The 18561-nt window shown below is 35.4% G+C and overlaps 3 protein-coding genes across 8 annotated transcripts in view; all 3 read right to left on the reverse strand.

Moving 5' to 3' along the window:
• Positions 1-6895: 6895 nt before the first annotated feature.
• Positions 6896-8616, reverse strand: LOC132127529 (shadow of prion protein-like). 2 transcript variants are annotated; one of them, XM_059539436.1, is made up of 2 exons: positions 8487-8616; positions 6896-7368 (listed from the first exon to the last, which is right to left on the reverse strand). In XM_059539436.1, exon 2 carries the CDS (start codon positions 7351-7353, stop codon positions 6934-6936), a length of 420 nt encoding a protein of 139 aa, XP_059395419.1. In that variant the 5' UTR covers positions 7354-7368; positions 8487-8616; the 3' UTR covers positions 6896-6933. The 2 variants fall into 2 exon arrangements, with proteins under 2 accessions (XP_059395419.1, XP_059395418.1); XM_059539435.1 differs by having other exon boundaries at positions 6896-7371; positions 8487-8614.
• A 726-nt stretch (positions 8617-9342) lies between these two features.
• On the reverse strand, positions 9343-16098 carry LOC132127874 (ras association domain-containing protein 2-like). Of its 2 annotated transcripts, none has more exons than XM_059540074.1 (10): positions 15179-16098; positions 12208-12293; positions 12039-12114; positions 11817-11968; positions 11190-11251; positions 10944-11092; positions 10714-10867; positions 10512-10633; positions 9720-9817; positions 9343-9641 (listed from the first exon to the last, which is right to left on the reverse strand). In XM_059540074.1, the coding sequence occupies exons 2-10, from the start codon at positions 12261-12263 to the stop codon at positions 9587-9589; spliced, it is 924 nt and encodes a 307-aa protein (XP_059396057.1). In that variant the 5' UTR covers positions 12264-12293; positions 15179-16098; the 3' UTR covers positions 9343-9586. The 2 variants fall into 2 exon arrangements, with proteins under 2 accessions (XP_059396057.1, XP_059396056.1); XM_059540073.1 differs by having other exon boundaries at positions 15152-16098.
• Positions 16099-16527: 429 nt separating this feature from the next.
• The window catches only part of LOC132127875 (calsenilin), a 25137-nt gene continuing 23103 nt past the window's right edge, over positions 16528-18561 (reverse strand). For all 4 annotated transcript variants that reach the window (XM_059540075.1, XM_059540077.1, XM_059540078.1 and 1 more), the window contains 3 exons: positions 18490-18561; positions 18345-18407; positions 16528-17091 (listed from right to left, as the gene is read on the reverse strand). The exon at positions 18490-18561 is cut by the window's right edge and continues 33 nt beyond it. In XM_059540075.1, coding sequence (XP_059396058.1) covers positions 17044-17091; positions 18345-18407; positions 18490-18561 — 183 coding nt within the window. In that variant the 3' untranslated portion in view covers positions 16528-17043. The remainder of the gene's footprint in view (positions 17092-18344; positions 18408-18489) is intronic.

The following is an 18561-nucleotide window of genomic DNA, read 5'->3' on the forward strand; positions in this document are numbered from 1 at the left end:
ATGCACAAAATGAGCTCATTTCAATTTTGATTTCTGCTACAGGTCTCAAAATAGTTGGGACGGGGCACGTTTACCATGGTGTAGCATCTCCTTTTCTTTTCAAAACAGTTTGAAGACACCTGGGCATTGAGGCTATGAGTTGCTGGAGTTTTGCTGTTGGAATTTGGTCCCATTCTTGCCTTATATAGATTTCCAGCTGCTGAAGAGTTCGTGGTCATCTTTGACGTATTTTTCGTTTAATGATGCGCCAAATGTTCTCTATAGGTGAAAGATCTGGACTGCAGGCAGGCCAGGTTAGCATCCGGACTCTTCTACGACGAAGCCATGCTGTTGTTATAGCTGCAGTATGTGGTTTTGCATTGTACTGCTGAAATAAACAAGGCCTTCCCTGAAATAGACGTTGTTTGGAGGGAAGCATATGTTGCTCTAAAACCTTTATATACCTTTCAGCATTCACAGAGCCTTCCAAAACATGCAAGCTGCCCATACCGTATGCACTTATGCACCCCCATACCATCAGAGATGCTGGCTTTTGAACTGAACGCTGATAACATGCTGGAAGGTCTCCCTCCTCTTTAGCCCGGAGGACACGGCGTCCGTGATTTCCAACAAGAATGTCAAATTTGGACTCGTCTGACCATAAAACACTATTCCACTTTGAAATAGTCCATTTTAAATGAGCCTTGGCCCACAGGACACGACAGCGCTTCTGGACCATGTTCACATATGGCTTCCTTTTTGCATGATAGAGCTTTAGTTGGCATCTGCTGATGGCACGGCGGATTGTGTTTACCGTAGGGCTGGGCGATATACAAAAAAAAATGATATCTCGATATGGTCAAATTTTTTACGATATTCGATATATATCTCGATATGTTTGCATTTAAATAATAAAAAATAAAACATGATTTTCTTTTGCCCATTAAAAAAAACAAAAAACATTTAGATTAAACAGCTAATTTAAGCAGTTAAAAAATCTAGACCAAGAGGTCACTTACTGCTTTTTATTAATGAATACATGTAGGCCTATATGTAACTGAAGCAGTGCAAATTAAGTAACAGTTACAGAAAGTGCATTCTGTCAACTTTTTAGTGCATGCAATTCACAATTTAAACTATGCAACTGGGATAAGTATTTTATTTTAATTTAACAAGTTTTTAAGCTAAGAACACAAGTCTGTCAACTGTCTGTGGTTTTAAGAGAAGCTCTGTGGCATGAAACTATGTTCCTACTGACACTAAAAACCCTCTTAGATGGGGAGCTAGTTGCTGAAGCACATAGCTATTTCTTATATATAAATATATATCAATGAATACCAAAGACTTTTGCATTCTCTCTGTCTATATTATGGAAACTGGTAAACATATCAGTGAAATTCCCCAATAGTAATTCCAAATGGCCATAGCCTATGTTTCTCTATTCAAACATCAGCGGTCGATTAAGTGCATTTATTTTGCGATCACAAATGCAAACAATACAGTTGAGATCTCACGACAGAACACAGACCGGCTGAACGACGCTTTCATTAGATCGCTCAATTCCAGCTTGTTAGTGTTTTCAGATTATCGTCGGCGGCTCTTCCGCAATGAGGAGTGAGCACGTGCGCATGGTTGCCAGATTGCTTAAAATACGCAAACACCGGGCAGAAAATGTATCCTTGTAACAGTGGAGCTCTGATTGGGAGATTTAAACTCTTGTTATCTGGCAACCGCTATCATTACAGCTCTCGTAGTAGAGGGGTGTAGAGCAGTCAGCAGTTACAGGTTCCTTTTTTGGACATTCGGCGCGTTCTTTTGGGAAAGTATGCTTGAATTTGAAATTTTCGATATTCCCGATATATTCAAATTGTACATCGTCGTCAAAATTATTCCGATAGTATCGCTAATATTCGATATATCGCCCAGCCCTAGTTTACCGACAGTGGTTTCTGAAAGTATTCCTGGGCCCATTTAGTAATGTCATTGACACAATCATGCCGATGAGTGATGCAGTGTCGTCTGAGAGCCCGAAGACCACGGGCATCCAATAAATGTCTCCGGCCTTGTCCCTTACGCACAGAGATTTCTCCAGTTTCTCTGAATCTTTTGATGATGTTATGCACTGTAGATGATGAGATTTGCAAAGCCTTTGCAATTTGACGTTGAGGAACATTGTTTTTAAAGTTTTCCACAATTTTTTTACGTAGTCTTTCACAGATTGGAGAACCTCTGCCCATCTTTACTTCTGAGAGACTCTGCTTCTCTAAGACAAAGCTTTTATAGCTAATCATGTTACAGACCTGATATCAATTAACTTAATTAATCACTAGATGTTCTCCCAGCTGAATCTTTTCAAAAATGCTTGCTTTTTTAGCCATTTGTTGCCCCCGTGCCAACTTTTTTGAGACCTGTAGCAGGCATTAAATTTTAAATGAGCTAATTAAGTGGATAAAAGTGTAAAATTTCTCAGTTTAAACATTTGCTATGTTATCTATGTTCTATTGTGAATAAAATATTGGCTCATGTGATTTGAAATTCCTTTAGTTTTCATTTTATTAAAATTTAAAAAACGTCCCAACTTTTCCGGAATTCGGGTTGTAGTTTGAGATTAATAGACCTATCCCAGGGGTGTCAAACTCAGTTCCTGGAGGGCCGTAGCCCTGCAGAGTTTAGTTCTAACCCTGCTCCAGCACACATATCATGTAGTTTTCAAATAAACCTAAATGATTAGATTAGCTGGATCAGGTGTGTTTAATTAGGGTTATATCTAAACTGTGCAGGACTGTGGCCCTCCAGGAACTGAGTTTGACAACCTTGGCCTGTCCCATTTTTTACTCCCTCCCACTGTTAAAATGTAACTAAGTAATTTTTACTCTGAGTAAATTTTAAATGAGCTACTTTTTACTTTTACTTGAGTAGATTTTTAGACTGGTACTTTTACTTGTACTTAAGTAAAATTTCATTAATGTAATGGTACTTTTACTTGAGTAGAATATTTTTGTACTCTTTCCACCTCTGCATTACATTTATCAAAAGTGACAGTGGAGACATAAAATGTTCATTTTATTTTGTAATGATATTTCACACTATTACAATTTTTACTTTATTTTTGAATAAACGGTTAGAGACAAAACACATTATTAACGACCCCAAACTTTTGAACAGTAGTGTATGTACTGTATGTGTGTGTGTGTGTGTGTGTGTGTGTTTGTATGGGGCTAGTTGTCATATGGTTGTTACAATTTTATTATATAGTTTTCTTAATTTTTCCCCCCAAAATTGGTCCCATCATGCCAAATTACTCCATTTAAAGTGACTACATTAACAGAGTTAAAGTTAGTTTTTAAAACGAATTCACCCTAAGAAAAAAAAGTATATATATATATATATATATATATATATATATATATATATATATATACACACACACACACACATATTATATCTACATAATATATGGACATTAGGGTTAAATTGCAGAATTGTCTGGATTTTATGTATTTTTGTAAATATGTTTAAAATCTGCTTAGTCGTAATTCCTCTGTAAGTGTAACTTGTAGCCTGAAGATGAAAGTTTATGTGTAAATAAAATGTTTAAACTATTGTAGACAAAGAGTCTATTCAGATTATATTTCATCTGGATGAATAGTCATGTTCATGCACACCAACCTGGGCTGTCTGTAAGGCAGCAGAGAAAAAGATTAGACAACGCTACACCCAGACCAATATCTGTCTCTTGACTGTAGTCAACATGATTTCTATTGAGCTTCTGAAGAGACATGTTTTTAAACAGCAACCTCTTTATGGTAAGGTAAATGCTTTCATATTACTAAACATCTGGATGTATGAAAACATGTAATGTGACATTTGAAATGAATACAACAAATTGGAACATAATATTAAAGGTCAGTTATACTGAAAATACTTATTTGATATAATGCATTAAAATGTTATTCTGGTAAACCCAGATTTATATGTACATATGACATATTGCCCAATCCAAATACTAACCTTCAAAAAGGAATTAAAAACAAATTAACAATAAAATAGTTTGTTAAAAATGTTAGTAATTTGTCATGTAACTTACATTTACATTTATGCATTTAGCAGATGCTTTTATTCAAAGTGACTTACAGTGCATTCAGGCTATACATTTTTCTTTTTACCAGTATGTGTGTTCCCTGGGAATTGAACCTACAACCTTTTGCACTACTGACGCAATGCTATACTACGGAGCTAAAATATAGCTAAAAATGGTCATACTCCAGGACCATTTAAATGACCTTTAATTTGATTAAAAATGACAAATCCTTAATGTTAAAATGATCTGCTCAAATAAAAATGTTTATAACAGAAGGAATTCCCAAACAGGGAATTACTGGTATTACATGATGCAACATTGATATTAAATATTTAAATGTTGCAAACATTTAATAGCAGCAATAATTATTTGTTCAAGATGATTTATGTACAGCAACTGTTGTTGATTTTTTTCTCAGTGCATATGTTTGAAGCAGTACAACATTATAGATAATATAATATCTATAATATATATATATATGCACGATTTTTCAAGTTCAAGTCCACCAATGTTAATCTACTATCCTGAGTGGTTTGTTTGTCAGACAAAACTCTCTGCGAAGGGTCAATTGCCCTTCCTTTCCACTCTCTCAGTCTAGAAATATAAAGGTGAAGTTACATTTAAATAATTTTAGTATACGAAATTATTAGAATAAAATGTTCACTGATTAATTTATAGAATGGATAATTTTCATTATAGTAACCATTTATATTTACAAAAACATCAAAACAACAACACATTTTTTTTTATTAGCTGATAAATTAATTTATATTGATTATTTATTCATATCTTCATATCTTTCAGTAGTTTTCTTTTAATGTTCTTTCCCTTGTGAATGTGTGGTGTACATTAAATTCTACAGGAAAACAATATATATTTTCAATATTTTATAGACCAAACATTTGCTGGTCTGTTTAAAAGCTAGCAAAATGAAGCCCATTGCTATGGTAACAGCACAGAGAACACTGAGGCCTTCACATGATACATGCGGCACGTTGCTATGAGACCAGGCCTTTCAGAAACAGAACATCGTGATCTGGAGGAAGCAATCGGAGGTTCAGAAAACAAAGTGGACAGGAATAAGTCAATTATTTATTCATTTACAAACAGTACAAGGAGCAAACACTAACAGGTTTTAAAATGCCTGCCGAAATACACAACAAACCCTGACACCAACAGAAGAGTTTTAAATGACATCACCGGAATGAAAGAGACAGCAAAAGCACTTTTGTACATTTTTTGTCCATCCCACAACATTTCAGCTAAAAGAGTTTGCATCAAATAATTGTAGGTGTATGAAAGATTGCAAAATATTAGCCCTTAAATTAAATCTGTTTCAGATGAATTGAATGACATTTGACTAAAATAAATACAATAATTAAAATCCACAGTGACATATAATTGCAGAATTGTCTGCCATTAACAAAACAGGATGAATTCAATATAATACAACATTCATCACATTTGGCTAAAACATTTGAATATATGTTAAATAGTAAAATTAATGATCAAATCAATCTACCAATTTACATTACCTTCAACCAGGCATAATATGTAGGTAAACTGCAAAAATGACATACGTCACTAGCCCCTTTCACACAGTGAGGCCAGTCAACTGCTGTAAAAAAAATGGAACAACTTTACCGTACATAGCTACAAAAATGCTCTGTCCACACAATCAGTGATGTTACATCTTTTTTCCCGGTAAAGCGCCATTCACACATCTGTTTCAAAATACCGGTAAGTTCTGTGAGATCATTAACCAGAAATGACTTCTAAGCAGCTGCCCCTTCTGATGTTGTGTTTGTAAACATGGAAGGGTCAACGTGGTCAGTCTTTTTGTTGATATTTTAATTTTTCTGTCAAATGTTCACATTCATGCAGCGCTTTTAGCCCAGAGAAATTGCATTATAATTCAAACCAAACTATAGTTGTGGCTAGAAGGGATACATCTCCAACCAGAATCTAACAATGAAATTAAATGTTCTACTTATTAGATTGTTTTATTAACGTCTACACCAACCTTGACCCTAAAGCTACCCCTTACAATAATGTAAAAGTAGTAGTGGTGTCCATTTAAATTATATTAAGCCTTGAAGTTCTGGATAATTAAGGGCGTGGCCACATGAGTGACAGGTGGATTACCGCTGCTGTCACCTCTGTCGAGTTAGGTGGGCGTGGCTTCAGCAACCAGCTCCCGCCTCTTTGCCCATTTTTGATTATCTGGGCGTGACGCGCTGCCAAGATGGCGATGACTGGCTCTGCCAACTTTGAGCTTCAGAAACGCTCTTTAAAAACCTACGGGTGACGTCACGGACAATACGTCCATGTTTTTATAAAGTCTATGGTTCACACGCAACACCCTTTTGGCAAATTACTGCTAATGTTATCCCTTCCCTTACTAGTAAATTGCTGGAATGAATTTACCGGTATTTTTGAAAAGCTCCTGTTCACACATGATCTCTTTATGGTAATTGACCATTAAAGCAAAGGGGCAATAATTATTATTATTAATAATGAACGTAATTATTTAATTTAATTATTATATAAATACTGCTCAAAAAAATAAAGGGAACACTTAACAACACAATGTAACCCACAAGTGTTCCATTTATTTTTTTGAGCAGTTTATATATATATATATATATATATTTATATATTACTTTTTAAAATTACTTTTAACTTTTTACTTGTAGTGTGTGTACTGTATGTGTGATCTAATATCTCTTTTTATCTACTTTATCAAATTACATATATGTGTATGGTAGTTTCCTCTTCATCAAAACACTCTATCAATTAAAATGACTGCATCCAAAACAAACCATTTCTCCAGCTTATCTCTCTGTGACAAGAATTGCCTCAAACCCTGTAACTCATCCCCAAATACAGATGTGTCCGACTGTTCCGAGTATTATGAGGACACTGGTCACATGTTCTGAGCTGCCTGTGTTCCTGTAATATCGCCAGTCTGAGCGATTGTAGTATCCCTGTCCATCAGGGTAATAGCGCCTGTCATCCTCTGAGGAGCCATCGTAGCCGTAGCCATACCTCGGTCTGCCCAGAGAGCCCAGCCCATAGCCGATGGCCGCTCCACCGAGAGCCCCCGCGGCTGCAGCACCGGCCAGCTTCAGGCCCTGTCTGCCTTTGTTCTGGGAAGGAGGCGCTTTGGCTGGCAGACCCACTCCCTTACCCCTGCCACCAAAACCTCCTCCCCGCCTGCAGTGGGCCCAAGGATACAACGAGGCCAACAGCAACATCCACACCCAAATAATCAGGACCTTCTGATTACCCATCGTGACTGGGGGTCCCTTCTAAAAACATACAAATAATTGCGTAGAAAGGATTTGCAGTCAGAAATTTCTAGTTGATTTCATAACTAATTAGAAAAAAAAAAACACACACAGCAAGAAGCACATTGAATTAAATTTGAAATATTGATTAATATTTATTTGCAACATAGAAAACAGTGTTTTTGTACAGTGCAGAAAATTAAAGAAATGTAACAAAAATGGTCTTGTTCCAAATTTTAAAGTTATCAATATATAAGTTAGAGTACTTATTTGTATAACTCATTCAAGTGTCATATAATGGGTTTTTCTACAATGAAATGATTATACCTGTGATTCTATTTATTTCAATACTTCTTTAATAAGATTTTTGTATTATTATTATTATATAAATAGCAAAATGTCTGTGCACAGACACTTGTAAAATATTTCACAAATTAAAGATATTCAATATTTTATTACCAATAAACATTATTACAATGAATATAAAATAAAGTATGGCACATAAGATTTACAAATTATTTATCTTTCTTTATCTTAATCTGTTGTTATCATGCAATAATTATTATGCTTTTATTATTTATATCAAGTATTCTACCCCCCCCCCAGCTTTTTATCATCAAAATAAAATGTCTGTTTCAGCTCATTTACTATTATTATTTTTTTCAACATAATTATTTAAACAATTACAGTGCGGCGAGCGGCACAAGTCATCTGAATCTAATTATACGCTCCACTGCACATCAAAAGATGAGTGACCACTGACAACAAGCTAACGTTCTGAATGATGATTCAGTTGTCAGACTCACCTAGAATGCAATAGTGCTGCAATCTGCATTTGCTGACACACAATGACCCACTTGTTGTGCCATGAGTATATGTATATTTATTATCATAAATGTATTAAATTACTTTTATTTTGATACCATAAAGTTGATTTCAAACATATTCTAATATAAAAAAAATAATAAAACGAAACCGATGAAAATCTTTAGGATACCTCAGAATGCATCATTATATATTGTATTAGATATATTAAATGCTTCATCTCAGTTTTTAGTTCTAAAGCATTTATTATCATCCATATTTTGCAAATTTCATCAAAGCCCCATCTGCTGCAACAAACAGAAGCATCTTACCTGGAGATAGTGCTGATCACTGGCTTCTATTCAGCGCTTGAACTGCTCAACCTCACTGTGACAAGCTGCTCTATGTTGTAAACAACCACCTTGTGGAACTGTCACTCACCTGAATAGCAGCAAATGACCAGTCAGAGATGCTGAACAGCCCCGCCCACTCCAGAACAAAGGTACAGCAGAGAATGAATTCCAGAAGCAGTTTCTATTCAGATTTACATCCCATTGCTTCTACACTCTATTTTACCCTTGTGTCTATTATCCCTGGCCATTAAGTTTGAATATCTCAGTTGTAACAGTAGCAGATCAGTGCTAATGAATTAATAACATACATCAGGAGAGATCACAAGTTTTTATTCCACATGGAAAATTAATTAATAACAATGTGGAGCAATGGGTTAATGTAGTGTGGCATTGGTGAATGAAGTGTTATATTTATTTTTTTTCTACTTCCTATACTGACTCAAATGTGAAAAAATATCAGAAGTATTAAATGTATTATACTAAGAACAACTAAAGGGATCAATAAAAGTTTATGAGAGCTTTTACTTAGGGGTAAATATGCATGAAAGTTCACTGAAAATAACTGTCTCAATGTTTTTATTATCAAGGGCAAAAATGTGCACATACACTGTAAAATACATTACAAACAAAAGGTATTAAATACTTTTAATAACAGTAAACATTATTACAAATATTCTGCAGTTAAATAAAGCAAATGCATTACATTTTTCTTCACATTGTCTATTCACACAAAACAGACTCTACATTTGATCAAATTTTGAATTACCATTCTTACGGCTTATTATTATTATTATCATTGTGCATGAGTAAAGGTCAAACAATGTTACATTTTTTTTGACCCATTTGCTTTCCTTTGTAAAAAAAAAAAAGCTAAGTACAGTGCAGTGTATCCAATGAAGCATATTTAGAGAAAGTCATGGTACCTTTGGATACTGCTGTATTATAATATTATATATATTACGTGATAATTAAAAAAAAGTTCCTTTTCCTGAGACAGCGCTATTTTGTCACTGTTGGTGCTTTAAGGATTGTGTTGATGAGTGAAACATGCCTGCACAGCTTCATCATGTAACAGTAGTTCAATCGGCTAAATTCTGCATGTATTTCTTGATGATACGGCGGATATCTGCATACCTGAAATAAGGGAACAGGAAAAAAATGAGTGCACATAATGATTTCAGATGACTGTATAACGTGTGACTCAGTCTGTACCTCTTCTTCACTTTCTGCATCTCTCTTTCTTCTTCCTCTTGCAGTTTAGCAATGAAGCTTTGTAAAACAGGAAGCTCAAACTTGATGTATTGTGCCACCTTGAGGACAAAACGAAGTATTACAAAAATATATGCATACAAATTTGCACTGTGAACTTGTCAAAATGGCTGAATTCAGTGCCCTAACGAACTACTCTTACTATTTCTATAATAAATAGTAATAATTTAGTATGCATTTTTTCTGACCATTTACTTCAGCCAAAATGAGCAGTTTAAAACCAGGTGCATTATACAGATTAGAATATTTAATTCTTTAATTTAATTAAATTTAACTAGTTTTATCTTTGAGTTAAATGCATTCGTGACTTTTCCAAACAAACAAATAATAAATAAATACTGCTGTTCAGAGAAAGAACTGTGAGGAAAAAGTAAGCATCAATTCAAAGATAATGATTAAACAAATGCAACATGCATTGGAAAAATATGCTAAAATGAAATAAAATGGACATGTAATAATTTGTTTGGAGATTTAATACTTCATTTATGAATTCTATGTTTTATGAACTATTAAGTTATGTGTTTGGTTAATGGTTACCCTTACGATTTATTTAAAATATATAAATAGTCATTAAATTATTAATTATGGCCCCACATAAGACAAGCATTTTGGGTAGGTATAGATAGACAGACAGACAGACAGACAGACAGACAGACAGACAGATAGATAGATAGATAGATAGATAGATAGATAGATAGATAGATAGATAGATAGATAGATGATATTTGGTCTTACATCATGGGTGACCTCTTCCACCTGGTTCGTCTCCATTAGGAACATTTTGCTGACCTGTTCACAAGGGCCTTTCAAAACTCTGAGCGCCAAAGGATGGTCATTCGGCTTCAGCTGATGTCTCTCTGAGTGCAGGGAGGGGAATATGAACTCGGGGACAAAGAAAAGAATGCTATGACACATTTCATTTCAGTGTCGGACGTACCTCCGCTGGTGTGGACGATATAAAGGCTGAATTCATCCGGGCAGTTCTCAATCTTGAACTTGTTGAGCAGCACCCTCATGACCTGTGTTGTCGTCATACAGCTGTTGACGCGGACGTTGGTCACAGAGCCGAATTTAGGCGTAAATACTGCCGTCTGTTTGACATACAGAAACAACTGTGAGCAAAAGGATTTACTAAAGTGCTAACAGTTAACTAAACACGACGCCCACCTTGTGGTTATAAAAGTGGCCGTTGAAGGAGCATCGGTGTCTCTTGAGTCTCCTGATTCCAAGCCGTCGTCCGCTGATTCTCCTTCCGCCGACATCACTCCTGGCCCTGGCGAGACGATCGGACTGTGTGGGCTCCTGCTGCTCCTCACCTGACAACACATCCAACGAGACACACAGTCGTTCAGATACGATGCGTAGACAGTTAACACTGGTAAGTTTTTAGAAAAAAGTCAAGAATGTATTCACCTGCCTCTTCCTTTTCTCCTTCACCGAAGTCTTTTGATTGGTCATCTGTTGAAGCGACCTCACTGCAAATAAATGATTTATTTCATGATTTAAAACAAACAAACAAACAAACAAACAATGATTTCTAGAGGATCACGTCACACTGAAGACTGGAGTAATGGCTGCTTTTGCTATTTCAATAATACATTTAAAATGTATTTAACTATATAGTCTATTTTATTGAAATAATATTTCACAATATTATTTTCACTGTATTTTTGATCAAATAAATGCAGCCTTTTGTAGCATAAGAGACTTTCAACAATGTAAAAAGATGTACAGAGTTTTGCACAGACAAGATCAAATATATATTTCTATCAATTTAGTATTTTGGCCCTACTTTTTAAACTACAAACATAAATGTGCATTTTTATTCTAGTTCCCCTGTGAAGGCAAAACAAAAAACAAATTTTTGATCGTTTTTACAAACTGAGGTATGAAATTATTTTCTGTGGTAATTCACAGATCTTGTTGATATTAACTTATTGATAATAACCCAAAAGCACCCATAAAACAATTCTATAAATAATAAAATAATTCATAATATTAAAATAAAAATCCTTCCTTAAACGTATGTAAATGTCTGACTTGTATGTGTCCATATCCGTTTCTGAACTCAGAGATGTTAGTGAGGGGCGTGGCCTGCCTGCCTCTTTCTCGTCCTGCATCTGCAGTCTGATTGGCCGCTGTACGCCCCAAAAAACATTGAGCAAACCCTCAATGATCAACTCTCCTTCCTCCTGTGAAAATCACATAGTCAGATATATGACTTCCACAACAGGCTGTAATTGACCAAACTAACCAACTGACCTCTCTGTGTCTTAACTGGAGGGCTTCTCCTTTGTAGTAAAGGTTGTATGTGCTGAGCTGTGAGAGCAGAATGCTCCTGCAACCAAAAAGTGAAGAAAGAAAAGAAAGTCAGGTTTATGAGAACGGCAAGAACAAGAAACCTTGAAGTAACACAGCAAAATGCACTTACTTGCTTACAAATTTGTTTTCGCCGATCTGGACCTTGTCTGAATCCTCACTGTCCATGTCGAATGAGTGGAAAAACACTAGGAAGGCCTGTAAAGAACGAAGGGATGAACAGAAAAAGAATGTTTAAAACAACTCCTTTGAGAAAAAAATTAGAAGAGAATCTCATGACTTTTCGCCTCATAATCGCAAAAGGACTCCAGGCAAGATTCTCACACACTGAAACACACACAAACTGAACTGTCTTACACCACATTAATGAACTATTTAAGGCTGGAACAAACATTTAGGTCTAATATTTTATATTTTAACATTATTTAGAGTTTATATCCTTTTTACTGCTAATGCAAAAGTAATGAACAATAAATGACTAGTAAATCACAACCAAGCAATAATGTCACAGAATTTGCACATACACACTTAAAAATCAAGGTTCTTTATTGGCAAATGTGACCCTGGAGAACAAAACCAGTCATTAGTAGCATGGTATAGCCAACAATACATTGTATAGGTCAAAATTTATGCCAGAAATCATTAGGATATTAAGTAAAGATCATGTTCCATGAAGATATTTTGTAAAATTTTCTCATTATTTGCACCCTCAGATTCCAGATTTTCAAATAGTTGTATCTCAGCCAAATATTTTCCTATCCTAAAAAAAACCATAGATCATATTTTTAAGATCTTATTTATTCAGCTTTCAGATGATGTAAAACCTCCATTTCAAAAATTTACCCTAATGAATAGTTTTGTGGTTGAGGGTCTCCACAAAAAGTTCATTTATTTCAGTAATTCAATTCAAATTGCGAAAGTCATGTATTAAATAAATTAAATGCACACAGACTGAAGTAGTTTAAGTCTTTGGTTCTTTTAATTGTAATGATTTTGGCTCCCATTTAACAAAAACCTACGAATTCATCAATAATCTCAACAAATTAGAATATGATGACATGCCAATCAGATAATCAACTCAAAACAGCTGCAAAGGTTTCCTGAGCCTTCAAAATGATCTCTCAGTTTGGTTCACTAGGCTACACAATCATGGGGAAGACTGCTGATCTGACAGTTGTCCAGAAGACAATCATTGACACCCTTCACAAGGAGGGTGAGCCACAAACATTCATTGCCAAAGAAGCTGGCTGTTCACAGAGTGCTGTATCCAAGCATGTTAACAGAAAGTTGAGTGGAAGGAAAAAGTATGAAAGAAAAAGATGCACAACCAACCGAGAGAACCGCAGCCTTGTGAGGATTGTCAAGCAAAATCGATTCAAGAATTTGAGTGAACTTACATTTACATTTACATTACATTTATCTGACGCTTTTATCCAAAGCGACTTACAATTGCTATATATGTCAGAGGTCGCACGCCTCTGGAGCAACTAGGGGTTAAGTGTCTTGCTCAGGGACACACTGGCGGTTCACAGTGGATTCGAACCCGGGTCTCCCACACCACAGGCATGCGTCTTATCCACTGCGCTAACACCACCACCACCCCAACTTCACAAGGAATGGACTGAGGCTGGGGTCAGGGCATCAAGAGCCGCTACACACACACATGTGTCAAGGAATTTGGCTACAGTTGTCGTATTCCTCTTGTTAAGTCACTCCTGAGGCGTCTCTCCTGGGCTAAGGAGAAGAAGAACTGGACTGTTGCCCAGTGGTCCAAAGTCCTCTTTTCAGATGAGAGCAAGTTTTGTATTTGATTTGGAAACCAAGGTCCTAGAGTCTGGAGGAAGGGTGGAGAAGCTCATAGCCTAAGTTGCTTGAAGTCCAGTGTTAAGTTTCCACAGTCTGTGATGATTTGGGGTGCAATGTCATCTGCTGGTGTCGGTCCATTGTGTTCTTTGGAAACCAAAGTCACTGCAGCCGTTTACCAAGAAAGTTTGGAGCACTTCATGCTTGCTTCTGCTGACCAGCTTTTTGAAGATGGTGATTTCATTTTACAACAGGATTTGGCTCCTGCCCACACTGCCAAAAGCACCAAAAGTTGATTAAATAACCATGGTAATAGTGTGCTTGACTGGCCAGCAAACTCACCAGACCTGAACCCCATAGAGAATCTATGGGCTATTGTCAAGAGGAAAATGAGAAACAACAGACCAAAAAATGCAGACCTCAGCAGTGCCACAAACTGATCACCTCCATGCCATGCCGAATTGAGACAGTAATTAAAGCAAAACGAGCCCCTACCAAGTATTGAGTACATGTACAGTAAATGAACAATTTCCAGAAGTCCAACAAGTCACTAATTTTATTGGTCTTATGAAGTATTCTAATTTCTGAGATCGTGAATTGGTGGGTTTTTGTTAAATGTGAGCCAAAATTATCACAATTAAAAGAACCAAAGACTTCAACTACTTCAGTGTGTGCATTGAATTGATTTAATACACAAGTTTCACAATCTGAGTTGAATTACTGAAATAAATGAACTTTTCCACAACATGCTAATTTACTGAGATGTACTTTACCTGTGTTTCAATGAAGAACTTTTACAGTAGTAGTTCACCCAAAAATTAAAACTCATCTCAAACCTTGTTCCAAACCTTACTTTCTTTCTTTTGTGGAATATAAAAGAAGATATTCTAAACAATGTTGGTAACCAAATAGGTACAGTATGGTGACAAATTGACTTCCATTGTCTACACTTTGTGCGTTCTACATAGGCCTACAGGTTTGGAACGTCATGAGGGTGAGTAAATCATTTTTGGGTGATATCACTTTACATCCATGGGACTTTTCAATTACATTAAAGGTTCTTTAGATTTTTTTAAAGTTCTTCACACAGAACTATTCACTGAGAGGTTCTTTGAGAAACAAAAAATGGTTCTTCAATGGCATCACTGTAAAAAAACCTTTTGAGACCTTTATTTGAGAGCTGAATTCAATTTTTAAACCAACATTTCATCCATTTTGAGTCAGTTTATCTGAATTGATATTTGATAATGTACCTGTAAAGGTCAAGATGACAAACTCACTGTTCAAGCAGCATGTGGGAGAATCCAGCGAAGTCAGTGAAAGCAACTCAGAGTCTGGCACACGTACACATCAGATTATATGACTGTACCAGTCAGCAAACATGGAAGTCTTGGAAGTCATCTCAGCATGAAAATAGCTGTGCCGCAGATGAAAGTGTGTCGTTGACAAGCTAATGGAGTCTTTGCCCCTCCCTGTAAGACTCTTCCTCATTGCAAACGTTCAGTCAGGAAGTCGCAGCTATTTTCTCTTGGGTCAGACTTCCTCCCATACGCCGCAGATATGCACACTCTGCCCTCAACTACAGTTCAACATGCACGTCAAGATAATTACTAGCACAGATAGCCACCGTTCTGATGGTTTGCTGGGCCAGACAGGAAATCCGCTACATAAACAGGCCTGTGGATTGTCAATTGGGGCAGATGTTGACACACCGTCCCATGAATGCAAGACTAGTGAACACATAATGTCCTTTATTTAACAGAAACGTGTCCTTACCAAAGAAATAAAATGAATAGAAATATGCTTCATGTAAACATTTATATCTTTAAAATCTCAGTATTGTGAGAGTGCTGGGTGTGCCAAAGCCTTATTTCCCTGTGTGTGTTTCTTTCTCAATATACAACACTTTTATTCTGAGGAGGCACATGTTTAATATAATAGTGAATTGTTTCTCTGTGTTTGAGGAAGCCAGGTGACCCAGAAAAAGTGGAAGCTTTATAGGTTATGATGTGAATGGTGCCAGTTATACTATGAGTATGTTTCGACTCATAAACCAGAGTGAAACTGAGTCAAAGAGACAAAGAGAGAGAGAGAGAAGGGATGACTCAATTGATGCAAAGGCTGCTTTCACTTGTGCCTGCTTGAATTTGTATCTGTTCCTCTGGTAACAAGCGGGTTTGAGCACTGCATTGCCATCTTGTGGATGCTAATATAACTGCAAATTGATTGAAGATTTACATAGCAATTAAAGGGATAGTTCACCCAAAATGTGTATTTGACACAATTCATGAATTTAAGCACATTACTTCCCAATTAAAACAAGTAAATACATATAACATAACAATTTACTGTGCCACACCACTGAATATAGTAAATAAATGCATGAGTATAAGCCCATTATTTATAAAAAAAATAAAAAAATAATACAATAATAGTTAAACAATGAAACAATTGTCTGGATTAGTACTTGACTAATGCAAATGTCTGATAATGGTTTTGTCTCTCTTTGTTGAAATGTATATTTAATCACCTAATATTTAACATAGAAAAACTGTAACACCATTGAAATTGAAATAAAAGGAAGAATTTAAGCACATTCCTTCCAATAAACAACCAATAGACAACCAAAAAATCAATACTTCTTTGTTTGAATTTTGCAAAATGTACTTACTTAATTATGTGAAATAATACACAAATAAGCCATGGCCTAATATAGACACACATCACTTCACTTTCTCTTAAATGAACAAATAATTATTTTACAGTATACCAGCATATGCAGCTCATGGATTAATTCACAGATGCCTTAATTTTTTAGTAAAAAAAAAAAAAAAAGACAAATAGCAGGCAAACATGCTAAAGTTCATTTATCTAGGCAGAAATCAGTTTAAGAGCACACATATATCTACATATATACAAATGAGTCTTGAATGCTGAAGATGAAACTGACCCAAATCCTTTTGTTAAAGCATTCAATGCAATCAATCAGAATATTCATTCACATGCTACAGATGATGTGCAAGGCCTAGGTACAAAACACAAGTGTTTCTAGAGAGTCCCTGTGGAGCGCTCGAGGACAAATGGAACGATGCTGAGAGTCGATGTGGAAAAAGAGCCAGAATCACTCTGCACTTCACGCTGCGCTCTAGATGACATTCTCAAACAGCTGCATGGAGCTCATAATGTTCTCGTCCTAATAAAACAGCAGAGGCAGGAAAAGTGTCAGTCGCAGATCGTTGCTGACAGCTTCATGTTAGACAGAGTTAAGAAAATGTCTGGCGCTGACAGTGAGAGCCTCCGTATCAACATAAATCAGTCCAGTGTTGACATTTCTCTGACATTAACTCTGATGCTTCTGTCTATGCATGGTGAACAACCGCAGATACATCTAGACAAGACATCAAAACAAGACGATTTCAAGAGGTCCTCTTTTCCTTCGAAACTTTCACTGTCTGTGTATTGTTAGTGAAGATTTTTGTGCCAAAACAACTCAGAATTTATTTTTTTTCATGTCCATTTTACATTGTCTTATTAATCAGGCTGTTTATTTCTGTTTATTTTCTACTGGCAAATGTCACAAATTAATATTCATGAGTCAAGCTGATTTATAATGTGTTCACTCCTACTTTTCAGACAGTTCCAAATTGGCATTGTTGATATGCTAATATAGGTTAATATTTTAAACCCAAGTTTTTTTGTACCCTGATTTTTAATCAATTTAATTAAATAATATTAAGCTTTCTAATTATATTTAAGTGCCAAACCAAGTGGGATGCTTTTGGATAATAATGATAATAATAAATAATAATAATAATAAAATATAAATAATAATAGCTATTATTATAACTGTTGTTATTTCAAACCCAAGTTTTTGTAGCATAATTTTTAAATACATTTTATCAAATAATATCAAACTATTATTCAAAGATATAATAATATTTAACTACCAAACCATGTGGCATGGTTTTGTATAATAATAATAATAATAATATAATAATAATGATAATAATAATAATAACATTTCTTATTATAATTACTGTTTCAAAACCAAGTTGTTTTGTAGCTTGAGAATAATAATAATAATAATAATAGTATTTAACTATCAAACCAAATGACATGCTTTTGTATAATAATAATAATAAAAGTTCTTATGATAATTATTGTTGTTCTTATTTCACTGCAGATGCATAAAACAAGATTAAAGGTGTCAAATCATATATATACACTTATGTATAATGCTAGTTCATATTTTTATGTTAAAACTATTCAGAATTTAGTATTTCATGGCCATTTCCCATCTTGTTATAAAATAAAATCAAAATTTTCGCTGGTCCCGTGTTGGACTAGAGAGGAAGTTTTGAGTTACAGTTTATTTTCATATTAGCTGAAAACTCTTTCATGTCAAAACATACAGATAAGTGTGATTTCTTACGACGTGAGGCCTACCTTCTGACAGGTCTCTATGAACTCATCTATGGTTACAACACCATCTCTGTTTCGGTCCATTTTCTGAAACAAAGGTGTTTACAGAGTTTAGTGGCTATTATGGCTGGCTGATATCGTTTCCATGGGATTGTTAAAAGTTTGTTACCTGGAAGAATTTCTCCACGTGTTCAAATGCAGCATTGTCTTTTACACAAGGAAAGGTGTACCTGCCCATCAT

The sequence above is a fragment of the Carassius carassius genome, chromosome 45 (assembly GCF_963082965.1).
Source record: "Carassius carassius chromosome 45, fCarCar2.1, whole genome shotgun sequence".
NCBI lineage: Eukaryota > Metazoa > Chordata > Actinopteri > Cypriniformes > Cyprinidae > Carassius > Carassius carassius.